The sequence below is a fragment of the Hypomesus transpacificus genome, chromosome 23, assembly GCF_021917145.1.
Source record: "Hypomesus transpacificus isolate Combined female chromosome 23, fHypTra1, whole genome shotgun sequence".
In the NCBI taxonomy this organism is placed as follows: Eukaryota; Metazoa; Chordata; class Actinopteri; order Osmeriformes; family Osmeridae; genus Hypomesus; species Hypomesus transpacificus.
The window spans coordinates 3710438-3728330 of NC_061082.1; the positions used below are offsets into that span (position 1 = coordinate 3710438).

The 17893-nt window shown below is 48.8% G+C and overlaps 1 protein-coding gene across 1 annotated transcript in view; it reads right to left on the bottom strand.

Annotated features, from left to right (window-relative positions):
• Positions 1 to 3271: 3271 nt before the first annotated feature.
• Positions 3272 to 17893, bottom strand: part of LOC124485249 (ATP-binding cassette sub-family C member 4-like) — a 32072-nt gene continuing 17450 nt past the window's right edge. The window contains exons 21-31 of the mRNA XM_047046718.1: positions 14130 to 14280; positions 13348 to 13467; positions 13132 to 13242; positions 12796 to 12896; positions 12470 to 12661; positions 10882 to 11037; positions 7418 to 7507; positions 6803 to 6975; positions 6342 to 6447; positions 4914 to 5048; positions 3272 to 3454 (exon numbers count right to left, since the gene is read on the bottom strand). Coding sequence (XP_046902674.1) covers positions 3359 to 3454; positions 4914 to 5048; positions 6342 to 6447; positions 6803 to 6975; positions 7418 to 7507; positions 10882 to 11037; positions 12470 to 12661; positions 12796 to 12896; positions 13132 to 13242; positions 13348 to 13467; positions 14130 to 14280 — 1431 coding nt within the window. The 3' untranslated portion in view covers positions 3272 to 3358. The remainder of the gene's footprint in view (positions 3455 to 4913; positions 5049 to 6341; positions 6448 to 6802; positions 6976 to 7417; positions 7508 to 10881; positions 11038 to 12469; positions 12662 to 12795; positions 12897 to 13131; positions 13243 to 13347; positions 13468 to 14129; positions 14281 to 17893) is intronic.

Consider the following 17893-nt stretch of genomic DNA (forward strand, 5'->3'; position numbering starts at 1 on the left):
TAATGAATTGTGTAAATCACTCAGCTTAAAAGGACCGGTTCACGACCCAAATCTGAGCCCCCTTTCTGCAGCATATTTAACCGTGGTTAAATACTGCTATTTATAAAAGGCTGAATGTTTACTGACAGCGGTCTTTGGAAGTGGTAGAACTGTCTGTAATTGTGGTCAGTGTAAGGGAACAAAAGCACTTATTTTAATTGAGCAAGACATCATAGCATTGTGTTCCATTTACAAACACAATGCAACACTGTCTTTATCTAAGATGATCCTATTTAAAATAAAAAAAGTATTAAACCATCCACTCAGTATTCATCCGTTTCTACCCTTAACCACTTACCATTGTGTTGTCAGGATTTAGACCAGTGGTCACTGATGTTTAAGGAGGGTAGACCTGAGACACACACACAACATAAAAAACACAGACTTACTTAAAAAACATTAATTTGTTAACATATCCTTTATTAATGTAATGTTTACATTCATATTGTGTTTAGATATTTTATAAAGGCTTACAATTGACTGAAGCTTAACTGTCAACAATCATGGACTACCACACATATACATGGCCAGAACATTGCAGTAGGTCATCTATGCAGAAGACAGTGTTTCATACATGATGGGAACAGCCTACTTACCCACAGGTAACAAAACCTGGATCCCAACAAGCAGCTGCCAATAAAGCTTAGATACTCACAGTACAACGGACGGGTTGACAATTTTACATTCTATTATGTAAATATAAAGAATAACCAATATTTATGAACATTCAAGGTATTGCATTATTTTCACATGTTTTTTGGTAATCTTGAGTAACAGATATAATGTAATGCACCTACAGCAACCACATACTGTATGACCTGTCTGACTGTGATTTAATAGCCTGATCCAAGAGGTAGCAGTGCAGTCTTTCTTTTCAAAGTGCAAGGAGACCAATCAGGCCTTAAGACAATCAATGAAAACAGCGCAATTACAAAAGATCGTTATTCTGATCAAGGCACAATGATTACTGAACATAACAGTAAATGTCTCCACTCTGGCTCCACTTGTATTGAACAATTCTTGAAAGTACAGACTGATTGTCATTAAAAGCACTAAACTCAGTGCTCACTAAACTGAATAGTTTTCCTGTAACTAAAATAACTTACATTGTGTAACCAACTTTTAACTTGACCAATAACACATTGCATCCCAACACTTCCTACTTCCTAAAACATGAAGTACATCAAACACTCAGGAAACAGCATCTTGTTCCAACACAAGGCACAAACTTCTTGGAAACATTTTCACAAGTTTAATGTGACCCCAGAGCCTTCAGGCCAGTCATGGGATGCACGTCAAAATATCTTGAAGGCCTTTTACATTTGAGCACTGGGTGATTATTTGGTGAGCTCTGGTGTTGAGAAGCTCTCCATCCTGTCACAGAGCAGGGTCAGGTAGGTCTGCAGGCTGTCACAGGGCAGGGTCAGGTAGGTCTGTGGGCTGTCACAGAGCAGGGTCAGGTAGGTCTGCAGGCTGTCACAGAGCAGGGTCAGGTAGGTCTGTAGGCTGTCACAGAGCAGGGTCAGGTAGGTCTGTAGGCTGTCACAGAGCAGGGTCAGGTAGGTCTGTGGGCTGTCACAGAGCAGGGTCAGGTAGGTCTGTAGGCTGTCACAGAGCAGGGTCAGGTAGGTCTGTAGGCTGTCACAGGGCAGGGTCAGGTAGGTCTGCAGGCTGTCACAGAGCAGGGTCAGGTAGGTCTGTAGGCTGTCACAGAGCAGGGTCAGGTAGGTCTGTAGGCTGTCACAGAGCAGGGTCAGGTAGGTCTGTAGGCTGTCACAGAGCAGGGTCAGGTAGGTCTGTGGGCTGTCACAGAGCAGGGTCAGGTAGGTCTGTAGGCTGTCACAGAGCAGGGTCAGGTAGGTCTGTAGGCTGTCACAGGGCAGGGTCAGGTAGGTCTGCAGGCTGTCACAGAGCAGGGTCAGGTAGGTCTGTAGGCTGTCACAGAGCAGGGTCAGGTAGGTCTGTAGGCTGTCACAGAGCAGGGTCAGGTAGGTCTGTAGGCTGTCACAGAGCAGGGTCAGGTAGGTCTGTGGGCTGTCACAGAGCAGGGTCAGGTAGGTCTCCAGGCTGTCACAGAGCAGGGTCAGGTAGGTCTGTAGGTCTGTCACAGGGCAGGGTCAGGTGGGTCTGTAGGCTGTCACAAAGCAGGGTCAGGTAGGTCTGTAGGCTGTCACAGAGCAGGGTCAGGTAGGTCTGCAGGCTGTCACAGAGCAGGGTCAGGTAGGTCTGTAGGCTGTCACAGAGCAGGGTCAGGTAGGTCTGTAGGCTGTCACAGAGCAGGGTCAGGTAGGTCTGCAGGCTGTCACAGAGCAGGGTCAGGTAGGTCTCCAGGCTGTCACAGAGCAGGGTCAGGTAGGTCTGCAGGCTGTCACAGAGCAGGGTCAGGTAGGTCTGTAGGCTGTCACAGAGCAGGGTCAGGTAGGTCTGCAGGCTGTCACAGAGCAGGGTCAGGTAGGTCTGTAGGCTGTCACAGAGCAGGGTCAGGTAGGTCTGTAGGCTGTCACAGAGCAGGGTCAGGTAGGTCTGCAGGCTGTCACAGAGCAGGGTCAGGTAGGTCTCCAGGCTGTCACAGAGCAGGGTCAGGTAGGTCTGCAGGCTGTCACAGAGCAGGGTCAGGTAGGTCTGTAGGCTGTCACAGAGCAGGGTCAGGTAGGTCTGCAGGCTGTCACAGAGCAGGGTCAGGTAGGTCTCCAGGCTGTCACAGAGCAGGGTCAGGTAGGTCTGCAGGCTGTCACAGAGCAGGGTCAGGTAGGTCTGCAGGCTGTCACAGAGCAGGGTCAGGTAGGTCTGTAGGCTGTCACAGAGCAGGGTCAGGTAGGTCTGTAGGCTGTCACAGAGCAGGGTCAGGTAGGTCTGTGGGCTGTCACAGAGCAGGGTCAGGTAGGTCTCCAGGCTGTCACAGAGCAGGGTCAGGTAGGTCTGTAGGTCTGTCACAGGGCAGGGTCAGGTGGGTCTGTAGGCTGTCACAAAGCAGGGTCAGGTAGGTCTGTAGGCTGTCACAGAGCAGGGTCAGGTAGGTCTGCAGGCTGTCACAGAGCAGGGTCAGGTAGGTCTGTAGGCTGTCACAGAGCAGGGTCAGGTAGGTCTGTAGGCTGTCACAGAGCAGGGTCAGGTAGGTCTGCAGGCTGTCACAGAGCAGGGTCAGGTAGGGCTCCAGGCTGTCACAGAGCAGGGTCAGGTAGGTCTACAGGCTGTCACAGAGCAGGGTCAGGTAGGTCTGTCACAGAGCAGGGTCAGGTAGGTCTGCAGGCTGTCACAGAGCAGGGTCAGGTAGGTCTCCAGGCTGTCACAGAGCAGGGTCAGGTAGGTCTCCAGGCTGTCACAGAGCTGTCTCAAAGATGACACTGCTCCCCTCAGTGGTGCTCAAGGCCCTCAGCCCGTTGGCCTCAGCGGGACGACCTTTGCTCATGTAAACCTGGAGGGGGATCAGGAGAGTGGTGTCACTCCTTACTGCACACAGTCATGTGATGGGAAGTCTGTGAACAACAGCTACTGCACCCTGTTCAGCTATTAGTCTCCCACTATGAAGCAAGAAATGCTTATTTTGGTATCACAACGACAGTGACTTTTACAGGGAAATGTATCTGTTACATCATTACAATAATCTGGATCGGTTTTCTTTGCTTCTCCACACTGGATTCTAGTATGAAATATTCTGTGTAGCTTGGCTAAACAACAACAGACGCGACCTATTTCAGCCACCTCCAAAATCAGCCCGATGGCTCAAACCTCGTTCGAAAACATTAAAGTAGATGGTTTTTCACAGACAAAAAGGCCGCAACGACAAATCCAACTTCCATGGCAACGCAAAACTATGCACGACAGGAAAGAAAACAGGTGAAAGTGGGTTGTGGTCACAACATCAGATCGACTCCTAACTCGGGGCTTCTCATTCAGCTCGGACAAAAGGAGCGAGAGGCTGGTATCAGATGGTTTAGTATATTTAAACCTTGACTGACAACTATAGAAACTTCACACTCCGTTTGTGAAGCGCCTCAGTATTTAATAAGTGGTGCTAGACGGTTATGGGAGTTGGAGTAATCTGATCTACAGAGAACACCCCCACAATATAGAAAGGAGACGTAAGGGCCTGAACAATGTCTCGACCATTCTGCCAGTGTGCAGGGTAAGACGACACCAAATAATACCTCAGTGTGCAGAGTCTTTTTGAAATCAGGATTTTGCCCATTTCAGTCTGTGGTGTTGGGAGATACAGGTCTCCTGATAAATTTGTACGAGGGACAGAGAGAAAATGAAATGATGCCCACTTTTTCTTATTTCACAAAGACCTGTTTGAAGTTGCAATATCGTATCTGTAGTCCCAGACAGATGCACATAAAAATGGAATTGAACGATGAATACCCAGTCCTTATCTGGAGAGTGTCTGAAGGGGAAATACATCACCAATGAATTTCAAAGAAAAAAGATGTTCTCCATTACAGTAATCCCCATAGAAAGTTTATCCTAAATCGAGACAAAGTTAAAGCCAATATTTCAAAACAGATATAGGGCGAAAAAAAAAAAAAGCTGCTGTTCTGGAATGATCTCTCAAACGATTGGAAAATTACATTAAGGAAAACAGATTATATAGTATCTACTGTATGATAAAATCAGCCCATGTCAAAAAACTACAAAGGGGAAATTTCACTCATGGGATTAAAGTTATGCTACGGCATCACTGTACTGCAGATCAGTGAAGGTAGAACAAAGTACGTTCAATCTGAATGGACCCAAAGCTTCTGTACATCAGCACGGAACTCTTTCCTGCTGCTGGCCTGTGTTGTTCTGGTGCAGAGGCGCGAGGTCTGTTGTTAAAGAGAGAGCCCTGGATCAGCGTGGCCGAGTCAGGACAAAGCCAGGTGTTTTGGGGTTACCTGTTTGGCTGCGTGAAGCAGAGAGGCGGCCTCGGCCCGGCCTGTCTGCTGGACCATCTGATAGAAAGCCCCGTCCTGGTTCTGCAGCAGAACGTACGGTTCCTCGTACTCCTGGATCCTCCCTGCGTCCAGAACCTGCAATCATGCACACAGCAGGGTGTGTTCCGTGAGATACTGTACGTGGTATACTTTACTGCTTAGAAAAACGTGGGCTTCAGCGGGTTTCACTGCTGAGAGGGACAAACAGATAGTGCAGGCTAAGAGGGAAACAGTAGTTCTCGACAGCTCTGAACCCGCCAATTCCAGTGACTCACAACAACAACACACACCAGGGCTGGTTCCTGCCCGACAGTGTTGCGGACAATGGACACAGCCTGACAGTGATGCGACAGTGGAAGCAGACCAGAGACGGGCTGTAAACGTGCTTGTCTGTGCATTTTCACCGTGTTTCAGCACTGCAAGGGTGGTCGTTTTAACAAAGCCAACAATCACACCCTCTGTCCACTTAAGAAAATTGCCATCGTTTCTTAGTGAGTGAGTCAAACAAAGACCAACTCAGGCACAAGGCTCAGACAAATACCTGCCATTATATTATGGAAACATTTTTACCAAGAAGAGACTTCTTTACACTACAGGAAACAACTACTTTGGGAGTCGTTTTGAAGCTCGAACACGTTCTATGTCATCAGCAGCTGAAAGAAGAGCTCAGTAGAGAACGCAGGCCACATAGTTGCTACAGTCCATTTCCTCGGGGGTGCAGCCTACGATTTTTGGACGGGGCAATTCAGGTGGGCCCCGGGTCCGTTTTAGCCGACAGCCTGACAATCTGGGGGCATTTGACACGAGCTCAGGTGTGGAAAGGTCCCCGCTGCGTGACATTTGGCTACTGTCTCCACCCCTCTCCCCGGCCAGGAGGACACCAGGGCAGGAAACAAACACTGCCACAAATGGCACTAATTGGCACCTCTGCAGGCAGTGGCCTGGTTGAGGCCAAGGATCGAGTGGCGTGGAGCACAGGCTGTCGGTGGCCTTTGGAGGGGCCCGGGTCAGGGACAGGAGTGCCTGGCTGTCGCATGGATAGAAGAAACAAACAGAATACCATCTCCAGAGAAGCTGGCGGTAAAATGTTACAACAAGTGCCGACATAGTGTTAAAAGTAATACTTCTCTGGCCCTGACCATGGGGGTATTAGAGGCAGTGTACAGTACAATACAAAGTTGTTCTATAGAGTGGATACAAGGGTTTCATTATATATCCCACCGCTATGAAAGAGCAACTTCTCAAGAGGATGAAGTGAAAAGCCTTTTCAGAACCATGCCATTGTTTAGGACTGACAAACTGTAGTAGTTTCAAGCACGTGGACTGAAGAGGATCTGCCTGGCTCCTGTGTTCAGCCAATCACAGTCTGGTTCTCTCGCTGGCTCTTACCAGTATCCTATCACAGTCGATGATGGTGTTGAGCCGGTGGGCGATGGTGAGAACTGTACACTCCCTGAACTTGTCCCTGATGGTCTGCTGGATCAAGCCGTCGGTTCTGAAGGAGGATGGAACACAACACCTCGTTAACCAGCCCCAGACAATGCTCTCCTCCTGAACACCCCAAGGCAGGGATTTTACTCACACATCAAAACAATGGCTAATCCCAAAGCAGGTATGTGCAGCTGGATGAGAGGTTATGGTGTTGAGTTCCAGTGTCAGTAACAGAGGCCATCCCTTTCCCCCATGGAAGGTGTTGCAACTTTTACATGCGCTTTTAAAATCAAACTTTCCTGCACACCGGCAATTGATGGTACATGCAGTGTGTTACGGTAAATAAATAGGGTAAAACAGACTACAGTGGCTACTTAAAAATGACAGCACATGAAATGTGGTGTGTCCCAAGCCCAGACCTGGGGTCCACGTTGGCGGTGGCCTCGTCGATGACAAGTATGCGGTTCCTCCTGAGTATGGCCCGGGCCAGGCACACCAGCTGCCTCTGACCCACGCTGAAGTTGGAGCCGGACTCGGCCAGCACCGTCTCCAGCCGACCGGGAAGCTCCTCCACAGCGGGCCTCAGCTGCACCTGCAGGGGGAGAGAGAGAGAGAGCGCCGGGAGAGAGAAACACACCCATTAACTGCCTGGAAACAATGCAAGGGCCGGGCCCACGGGCGAACTTGGCCACTGCTGCCTTGTGGCCAGCCTCGCGCTTTAATCCAGGCCACCAAACCCATTCAGGATCAGAACCAGGAGCTAGAGCCCTCCACTGCGGGGGGAGCCCTCATCCCAGTCAGCCTCACTGGCCAAACACATCCCCCCCCCCCCCCCCCCCCCCCCCCCCTCCCAGTACTTTCAATGGCTCCCAGTTACAAGCCGCACATTGAGCTGGGCCCCACGGCCCTAATGGGATTTCCCTTCCATGACTTGTGGCGAGCAGGGGAGGCTGAATGTGAGCATTGTGCTGCGGGACAGAGGGTCCCCCCCCTAGGCTGGGGAGGGAGAATCATTCACGGCCACGCTGGAGTACCTCTTGGAGTGCATTCCACAGGTCTTCGTCTGTGTGCTGGCTGAAAGGGTCCAGATTCTTCCTCATGGTGCCCGTGAAGAGAACTGGATCCTGCATGGGGATGGATGGATATAGAAAGGGAAGGCCATGGCCGGTTAAGATAATGACCAGGGAAGACGTTTGAAAGGGTTAAGACAGGGTGTATAGAGAGGCTCTGGGGCTATGTGTGAGGGAGAGGGCTTGACAAAAGGCCCGCGACGCCTCACTCGGGAGCCTCATTCAGTCCCCAGGCCTCCTTTACTAGGTTTATCTTTTTATCTTTGGGAAAGCTGTAGGTGACTTGATGGTTTCATGGAGAGTGTATTGGGAATAAAGGTTGGCTGGAAAACAAGGAATATCATTCAGGAATAACCTGAAAAAAAACGGTTGTGTTTAACATGTAACTGTAGAAAAGTAGAAAATCTGTAAAACATTCGATGCGTTAGTGAGCAAGTGTCTTTGCGGTGAGCCACAGTCCACACCTGTGCCAAAGTTCAGCCATACAACCATCTTTAGAAGGTAAATAAAGCTCGTTTTTATAGTGCGGTGGAAACACCTTGACCTGTAGGCGCTCTGCCCCAGCATGCCCTGGTGTTTGCTTTCAAACCTGACAAACAGTCAGGCCACATTCGCATGCCAGCTCTGTTAAGATATTCAGACCACCTGCTCGGAGAATAAAGTGATTTCCAGAGACGTGTGCTTAATGTACGTGGACCATCTCCTCCCTGGTCATAAACCAAACGTCAACCCATTCACATAACAATTTCAATCCTGATAACATATTCATAGTCTCGTTACCTCATTGTTTTATCAGTAAGCAAATACTACAGTGCTTTCTTCTACGACAAACGACGGATTTAATGACCCTTTAATGGCCGTAATGACAATAAAAAGGAAACGTTAACGAGTGTGAACAGGCATCGATAGAGATAGCAGAGGACAAGGAGAAACTGTCAGGATCCACAATGCAGTCAAGGAAAGAGGATCAATCCCGCTTCTACTAGACACTAATCTGACCTCTGATCAAGATCCACATGTTCACCTGGCAACTGGCAGCTCAGGGAGGTAGCAGAGGTGGGTGCAGGAGAGGGCTGACAGGGTGTAGCCTGAAGACTGCGCTACCCTGCCCAGGGAAGGAACAGTGACTCATTTAGTAAACAGCCCAGTATGTGCTTGTGGGCATGTCAGAGCTTCTGAGCAAACACTGGGTTAGCAGTACTAACACAGCTTCAGGAGACAACAGACACACACCCAAACACACAGACACATCCACTTTCACACACAGACCCAAACACACACACACACAACGCAAACACAGATTCACACGCCTCAACAGACTTTTGTGTTAGCCCTGAAACCCACGGCAACTGCTCAACTCTGAGCAGATTCCAAAAAAAGAGAGGGAGAATTTTTAGTATTCGGAGGTTCATCCTTGTCTCCCTCGCCTTAAAATGTTCCACCTCTCTACTCCCAATGAGCCTTCCTTCTGCCAGGGGCAGACTGCCTTGTCATTAAGCCAGGAGTCCCAATTCAAACTAGTTTTGTGACACACTTTAATTGAGGATTCAATGTTCAGTTGGAAAAACTGCTTTCAAGCACAGCTTTCCATAGACCGATTATGTGCTCCAACAATTCTAAGCCCTCTGTTTGCTGCAGAATTCATTTTTCTTTCTGAAAACTCCTTCGTAAGATTTCAAAAGAACCTGAAATGGATTCTTTTATAATGCCACATACTAATAGAAGTTTATCATAATCAGATCGGAGGGAGAGTCACTGGCAACATATGGAATGCACCTCGCAATCTGAAGATCGCACATCACAAGGTAAGCCAACAAGTTCTTTTCCATTTGAAAGGCTGAGTGAATATCACTTTTAGATATAGCGTTGGAATATATATATATACATATATATATATATATATATATATATGTATATATATATATATATATAATAAAAGGTTGTTAAATGTACATTTGTAAATGCAGTGAATACTTTCTATTGGGCAAGTGTAATAAAAATTGCAAATAACAGACGAGACCCAGTCTTAGTAAAGTAATACCTGTCATTTGAAATCTTTTGGCAATTTGTCAAGTCCACATTTCTACAGTCAAAATCAGTTGACAATAGAGATGCAGGATTGCTTACCTGAGGTACTCTGTTTGCATACAAGTTCAAAAACCTGCAGCAAAACAAACACGTGTTTGATCAAAACCTGACCTGGAAATGTGCTGATAAATTGAGTCGCTATAGAGAAAAGCATTAAATAAACTCGTTTAGGGGCATCTTGGCTGCAATCTAGTAGAAGTTCAAAAGACTGGGGCCAAGTGTTGCTGTCTGAGGTACTTTGGGGACTTTGACTGTGAGGCTGGGGGAGAGCCGCCCTCTCCTAAGCAGCTTTCCTGGGTTTTGGGGGGTAGAGGGGCTAATCCTCTGTCAGTACCGGGGAGCTGCTCTGTTCACCGAGCGGCCTGTGGGAGGAAGCTTCTCCCCCTTCACTGTTGACACTCTCCCGCGGGCTGCCTTCTTCTTAATGCCGTATCACTTTCAACAAGCGGAAGTCAAGTTAAAACTGTCTCAAGGCATCCGTTTGTCTCACTTTCAGAAATCCTCTGAGTGACGACTGTAATTCTTCTGGGATGGGTCTCTCTGTTGCCTTTCAGAAAGACAGCCGTGTGACATGGCTGGGTAAACCCTGCCAAGGTGTGATGGCTTCTGTGGCTCACCTGCCTGGGGAGCGTGGATCGTGCCTCGGGAACGCCAGGGACATGACATGAAACCTCTCCCGACTACCTCAATGGAGAACTCAGGAAGAGTTGACTGTTACTAGTATTACACTTCTGTCATGGTGAAAATACAATTCAAAAACACTTCCAATTGTTTCTGTTCTGCCAATGGAGCATTGTGGTAAGAAAACCGTTTGTATCTGAACATCAAAAGTGATTGGACATCCTAAGATAGATAAGGTTGATGAGGACAAACAGGCTCCGGCAGGTGTGACTGTAGCACAGTAGGTCACAGGTAGAAGAAGACCAGACAGGAATATAGGAGAGGAAAGTTGAAGGTTGGATTTTTAAGACTTGGCACCTGTCATAACAGGGTCATAGGTCATCTGGTGGACCACACAGTTCTACATGACACTAAGCCTCCAGGTTGAGACAGCGAGGTGACAGTTGGGACGACCAGTGCATGATGATTACGGTATAACCAGCTCTCCCCATTCAATGTAGCATTCCATCCAAGAAGTAAAGTATTCCATGGACACTATATATGTCCTTGTTTCTGTTGTGTATATTAGAACCCCTCTATGGAACCCTGACTCACTCGGAGGGGGTGGTTTAATGATCCGAGCTCGTACTAACAAACATCTCGGTCAAACCTTTACATTGACGCTGGGAGTTTTTCCTCGGCCATGCAGACGCGAGGGCCGTAAAGGAGTGAGACCGTACCTGTGGGATGATGGACATCTTCTGGCGCAGGGTGTGAAGGCCCAACTCCGAGGTCAGGACGCCGTCGATGGAGATGCGCCCCTCGGGCTCGGCCAGGCGGAACAGGGCAGAGATGAGGGAGCTCTTCCCCGCGCCCGTACGCCCCACGATGCCAACCTGCGGAGGACAGTGCGCCTTTATCCCCGGGACCTTCGCTCGTAGCCCGTACTCCTCAAGGCTCACGGCATGACCAAGGCCCTCCCTCTAAGATGAATGAAGTCAGGTTTTTTCTCTTCCCTTGACGACAATCTGCATTCATGCTGACAGCTGACATTCATAAAACGGACTTCTCTCGATCGCACCATTGTAAATGGGGTCCTTTATGTTCTTACAGTAAGAGACATGAACAACCAGTTCTACATGAGGCCGTGCTTTTACCAAGCTGCCTCTTACTGGCAGCTATCCGAGTATCAGTTATTAACAAGCCAGCACACGATAGGGCTGACATTAAAACAGACGCGTTTTTCTGAAGTTAACATGACAGGATTTGATGCTATCACCATGTATGCATACGAGCCCTGTTCCGCCAGTAACATTCTTCCCTTCTATAGGTTCTTACTCCGATTCTGAAACATGAGTCAGGAGAGGCTGTTAACTGATCAGGAATATCACATTTCCTTATGAATTCAAACATAGAACACAAAAGGCTATCTAAATTCAATCTGGAAACCACCTCTTCCAATCACTACAATACATCACTACGAAACGTGAGAAAAAGACAAGCAAACTAGTAACCCAGTATAGGCATGACTAGGGTGGCTACAGCTCAGTGGTTAAGAGCATTTGACTGCAGATCAAAAGGTCAACGCTTTCTATCCCCCTGGGACTGCACGGCCCTTTCAATAAAACAGTCAATACATTATTACATTACAGAGAACATTTAGATTGTTCTGCGTTTAATCCAGCCTAGTTTCTCTCTGGGCTGAACTGTGTTTGTATGTGTGTGTGTGTGTGCAGTGCGGGGGGTGTATGCAGTCCTCAGAATGCTAGGTGCTGCGCTCCGTGTGTGACACTGTCTCAGGGGGACTGTCATGATGCACAAAGCCTTTCAGCCCCACAGCGCCCGGGTGACGAGCCCTCCCCTGGGTTGCCAGACGCCCGGGCCTCTCCACTTATCAACCCATCCATTGTGAAATCAGCCGCACTGGCCAACCGGAGCCATGCAAAATACACCCCCCTGCAATAAACGCTGGGGTTTCAATCACAAACCCCAACCAACGTCCTCCTTTGCCTCTCTCTCTCCTTTTCCCCCTCTCTCTGTACAGTGAATAAACAGTTGTCACTGTCAGGTATCCCAAAATGCTAATGGGAACAAACGGATCCACTTCAGCAGTCTTAATTACATGATATGTATTCCATGAATCACAAATGGTATATTCTCCCGGATTCAGCAGCACAATATGGTGGTCCTTCAATAATTGATTAGAAAAATAATGACACATAGAAAAGGAACAGGCCTACACCTATTACACAGGCTGCATATCAACTTCAGCTACTGGGGTGTGAAGACAATGTGATAGTGGGCTGGAAGATATGGACCCCCTCGAACCTTCTCTCTGGATCTGAAGACGGCCGACATGTTCTTCAGGACCACGGGGCCGTCCAAGCTGTAGGAGAAGTTGACCTGGTCGAAAATGATGACGCCGTTTTCAGGCCAGTCAGCTGGAGGGCGTTTTTCGCTCTCCCAGGTCGCTTCCCTCTCCAGCTCAGAGTATTCCACCACTCTCTCCACCGACGTCATCTGGCACATGAGAATCCACACAAACAAACCGCCGTCAGTCATCCTGCTGGAGGCTCAGAGATGAACCCCAAGCAGGTCGGTGAGAAGACACGGTATACGTTTTGCTCATGGTGAAGGTCAGAGAGGGTCCTCACCATGTTTTCCACCTCGGCACTCTGTCGGACCCCCCACTGGAACATCCCGATGAGGGTCACAGCGTAGGAGAGCGCCAGGCCAACCCTCCCAGCCTCCATGTCTGCCACCCCAGGGAACAGACACAAACACAACACTGGATACTCCAACAAGAATCAAGTCATTCAGCAGAGGCTCTGATCAAAAAGCGACGTACAGGTGGCGGGATTTGAACCCGTGACCTCTCGATGTCAAGAGGACAAATACTCTACCACTGAGTTAAACCCATCCCCCAACACGCAGGTTCCCACCAAGATCGTGTAAATATTAGTATCTATATTGAAGGGCTGGTACAGTACCATCCCTGAGGAACAGGCAGCCGAAGGCAGTGAGGGCCACAAAGATGGAGCAGATCCCATCCAGACGCACAGCAAACCACCGTGAGGTAGTCAGGAACAGGAACCATGCCTCTACATCGGGAGAACCAGGAGGTAAACATGTTAAGACATGACACTGCGATGTGCATTGGGGATCAATCCAAAACAAATACAATGATTAGGTCGAATATTTCCTACCAGAGTGGAGGTCCTGGTGTTGGTCGAAGGTTTGCTGTTGTCTCTGTTGGGCTTTGAAGGCACGGATGGTCCAAAGACCTTGGAGGGAGGAGGACAGGTGGGAGAAGACAGGACTCCGAGCTGGGGGAGACAAAGTCGGGGGGCTGAGGAGCTGTACAAACCTCCAATCCATTTTCCAGAATGTGCAGGATTTCCCTTTTTTCTTTTTCGAGGACATTCAGCTTAAATGCCACCCCCCCCCGTCCATTATGTCTGCCTGCCATTCATTATAGGAAGTAGGCAGAATATGCAAGTTGATATGATAACACCTGCACATTTCAATGGAAAATACACCATGAAAACCCCTTTATATGACCTCAGCTTCACACAACCTGCATTGAGGAAAGGGCCACCATTGAGAGTGCTTTGTTAAGATGTGTTTGGCTTCTGAAAAACAGAGACAAAGCCTGAATGTTCCCTTGGAGCCTCTTAATGGCACTTTTGTTCGTTAAGATCAGGGAACCTGTCCTCCTCTATGCCTTTGGGCCATCAGCCCAGAGTGAGGAGGATGAACTAGTTGCTGCCATGGCCCAGCCATGCCCGCTCGCCATCACCGCCTTTGTATGTGATGTCACCAACTCTCAGTACTTGAGGGAGGCTGTGTGTGGGCAAGCCATGGGCCACAGCTACCTTTAGCCTTTATGCTAATGCCTCCCGGGAGCGTCTTCAATGGTCTATTAGCATTCCCGTGCTCTGCCTTTTGTCGGCGAGCCCAAACGGACGTGTCCCCACAGAAAACCTACTGGTGGACTCCAGCCGCTTGATGTCTCGCGAGGTCCGCAGGAAGTAGCGGCGGAGGAACAGGAAGGCGACGAGCAGAGGGGCGACCGGGACGAGGATCCAGGGGATGGCGGAGGCCGCCACGGCGATCACCCCGAGGATCTGAAGGAACACCTGAGGACACGATAGACACAGGGAGGAGGGTGAGATCAACATCAGCCCTCTGAACGGGCCCAGCATTAACTTGTGGGCTACCACTGAGCTTTGAGCATGGCAGGAGTGGAAGCCTATCAGCTGTTGTTGTTGTTGTGTGGGAACACCACTGCCTGGGTGACAGTAGTGGGATACAGAGGCTGTGAGGCACGCTGTGTGCGGTGAGACAAGTCAAGGCACTCATTCTCACTTCGAGGCAGGTGAGAACTGGGCCCTCCTTCCTGTGTGACTCACAGCCCCCTGTTCCCGGGGGTTTCCCCTTCAACACCTCGGCCCTAAGTCCCCCTGGCACAGCACCTAGCCAATGGGCATCGTCACTCGGACTGGCAGAGGCTTCTGGGAACCACACAGTGGGTGTCTGATCTGCGGCGCAGCCAAACCACACAGCCCTCAACAACACAATGACTCGTCACTCTTGTTAATGGCTGGCTATGTGACACAGCTAGACCACTGGCCACATGCAATCTGATACCTAAATGTGAGCGCGGCCCAGTGACATGGCACCAAGACACTGTCCCCACTCTGCTCTGACCAGTGGTTTCATTTGAAGGCTTTCAGAAGGTATTTTGGATCCTCTGCATCCACTCCCTAATGCCCTCTAATAAAAATAATAATTGTTTGTGACAATACCACAACACAATGAGTAGACTTCTAATAATAGTAAGCCTTTTTTTTTTACCCAACTGTTAACTTTGTTTACAACAATAAATGCTTATAAAAGTCCCTTTCCAAGAGTTTCCAAACTCCCAAGATATCCTGTACTGCATATTTCATATTTTCTTGATGGCTGATAAAATTGAAATCTTACACCCTGAAATTAGAGACAACCTTAAAGATTATTCCTGTAAGGAACAGATTAGGATCAGTTTGTTACCTTCGATGGTCTCCTACTAGCCCTCAGATGAAATTTTAATTTAGCACCTTAATTACGGATGTTATCTGACGCTTAAGCGCACGTTTAAGCATGATCACTTTCAATGTGGTTTTATGATGAAAAGCCACTCAATTCCGTTTACAGTGGAGATAAGAGGGTATTACCAGTCTCACCATTGCTGCGCTGGAGCACACACAATCAAGCAGTGAGTGAAAACTACTGAGCACAACTGATCCTGAGAATTTCACACTACATAAGTTTCAATCTGGGATGTGATGGGGGGCCACCGGACTGCAAAGTGAGATGTGAGCACGCAGGCTATTACTGCATGTTATCCAACCTCCAATAGTGGCACACCACTATTTACCAGTCTACAAACATGGATTTGTGTCTACACCTTAAAAGGGGCCCTACATTTGCTTAACATATTTCACACCCTGTGTGATTATGTACTGTGAACTCTTGTTGATCCGTGGCTGAGTCGTTAGTGGATGTTTGGAGAGCTCAGGCGGGGGGGAGGGGCTGTGGGAAGGCCTTCAGAGGCCTGGCCCAGACGGGGGCGGGGGGGGGGGGTTCATCTGAGGAGAGTCTTAGCAGGAACTGGAACCATTAGATAGGAGTCCGGCCTCTCCTCTCCTGCTCCCAAGGGGGTCACTGTCGCCAAGACCCCAGTAGATCTGATCCCTCTGCCTGGTCTGCCCCTTATCGTATCAGCATCAGAGAAGACCGCTGCCCCCACCCACACTACGCACAGATGGACCCGATAAGCAGTGGTGATACCCCCCCCCCACATCAACATCACATAGCGACCCACTGACCCCCCCCGCCCCCCCTCCTCCTCCTCCCAGCACCAACACAGGAATGGACAACTCCCCAAGCCACAGCCCGCTGAACATAAAAGTGGATGAAAAGCTTTTGTATACAAACAGTTTAAATAAAGCATTAACTCTAATTGCTCTTTAGCAAGAATAGAAAGCTACTGTAGGCATGCGATTCAGCCATTCAGACACACAGCGCTCACCGCTGTGCCTAAAGACCATTCACATCTCTGCTGACCCTAATTGCTTTATTTTGCAGGTGATACTATCTGGTCTTTGATGTCCAAATAAATTCCCTAAAATTGAAGTTAATTGCAATATTTGTGCTGGGCTCCGATATCGCCTGTTGTTCCACAGCGGAACATAAACATTTCCCTTTAATGAAACATCCCCCCGGACACGAGGAACCAGTACGCTTCTTTATAACTCCTTTTTCATCCTCCCTTTATGCAGTGACAACATGCAGTGTTTTTAAGAGACGCAGCCGCTGGGAAAAAAGCACAAACAAAAACGGGAAATGGAGGGAGAGGCGAGGGGGCGAACTGAACTCCATGCTAAACAAAATCCTCTGTCATCGCCAACATTTTTTTTTTTTTTTGCCACACACTTTCTCTGACAGCCTGGTACAATAAGATGTAGGGGTCAGTGGTACTGAAACAAAACAACACCGTTCCACTTGGAGGTTGGGACAATAGCGGTGACCCAGTCCATTCTGCACTGTGTTCGGCCTTTATTTCAGTTCTAAATGCCCCAGATGCTGTGACTTTTCTTAGGGAGAAATGACTGTGAACACCTCCTTCACATTCTCTCTTACGGGGACATTTTCACTTCATAAAGCTGCAGTCAGTGTGTTTTGTGTGTGGCGAGGAGGGCCTGACACATTCTGTGGTGGTCTCGGTCGCTGTCTACATTGGTGGCTCAAGTAGTCCCAGGATTAGGCCTTTGTCTGTGGTGAAAAGGTAAAAGAAGTCACTTATTTGGGCTCAGTCAAGCTGCTGATTTCTACCCCCCCCCATTTTGGAAATAAGAGAAAGGCTTTGAAATGCACTCTCGCTCACACACACACACACACATGCTTTCTCTCCCTGTCTGTCTTGCTATCTCTCTCGCAACTATAAATCACTAGTATCCACCGAAAGCAGCTGCCCCAATGCTCTGCATGCATTCACACACACAAGCACACAATCCCTCTCTGACCTCCCTTCCAAACTCCCACACACACACAAACATACAAAAGCTTACAGAAACCAACAATGAACACAAGCCATAGTTCACAATTGTACAAAGTGTCAAGGACAGATTTTTTTCTTTCGCCACAGTGTCTGGAAGCTCACAGGCAAGTCAATAAAACAGTAAACCACACAGTAGGCACGACAACGAACCCCCAACAGTTGAGGCTGACGCGGTAGCCCCGTCCCCCTGGTGGAGAGAGGCGGTATTTGCGGTTGTCTCTAGGGAGCGGCTGCTAGCCAGCCTGGGTTCCCAGGCTCCAGTAGCACCAGGCAGTCCAGCATGGCTGAGTAAGGAGAGGTGCCAGGCCAGTGCCATGGGAGACCACACAGACACTGGGAGCTTTTCACCCGGGGCCAGCGCCCACCATCACGTGACCCCTTCGCCCCCCCCTCCAGGGTACCACTGAGACGCAGAGTCAAAACACTCCCCTGTTGACACACACTGTCTTTCCATGTATCACACACACACACAAACCATTTTTGAGACACAAATAATGATCTCCAACTGGGGAACTTGTGTAAGAATGACCGTGGGAGATGTACTGCCCGTGTGAACACCAAGAGAAAAGAGTGTCTTGGCCTCTCCTTTTCGGTGTCACTCTTGTGTTTTTCCACTTTGCACACACACACAATGGGCCTGTCGGATAACA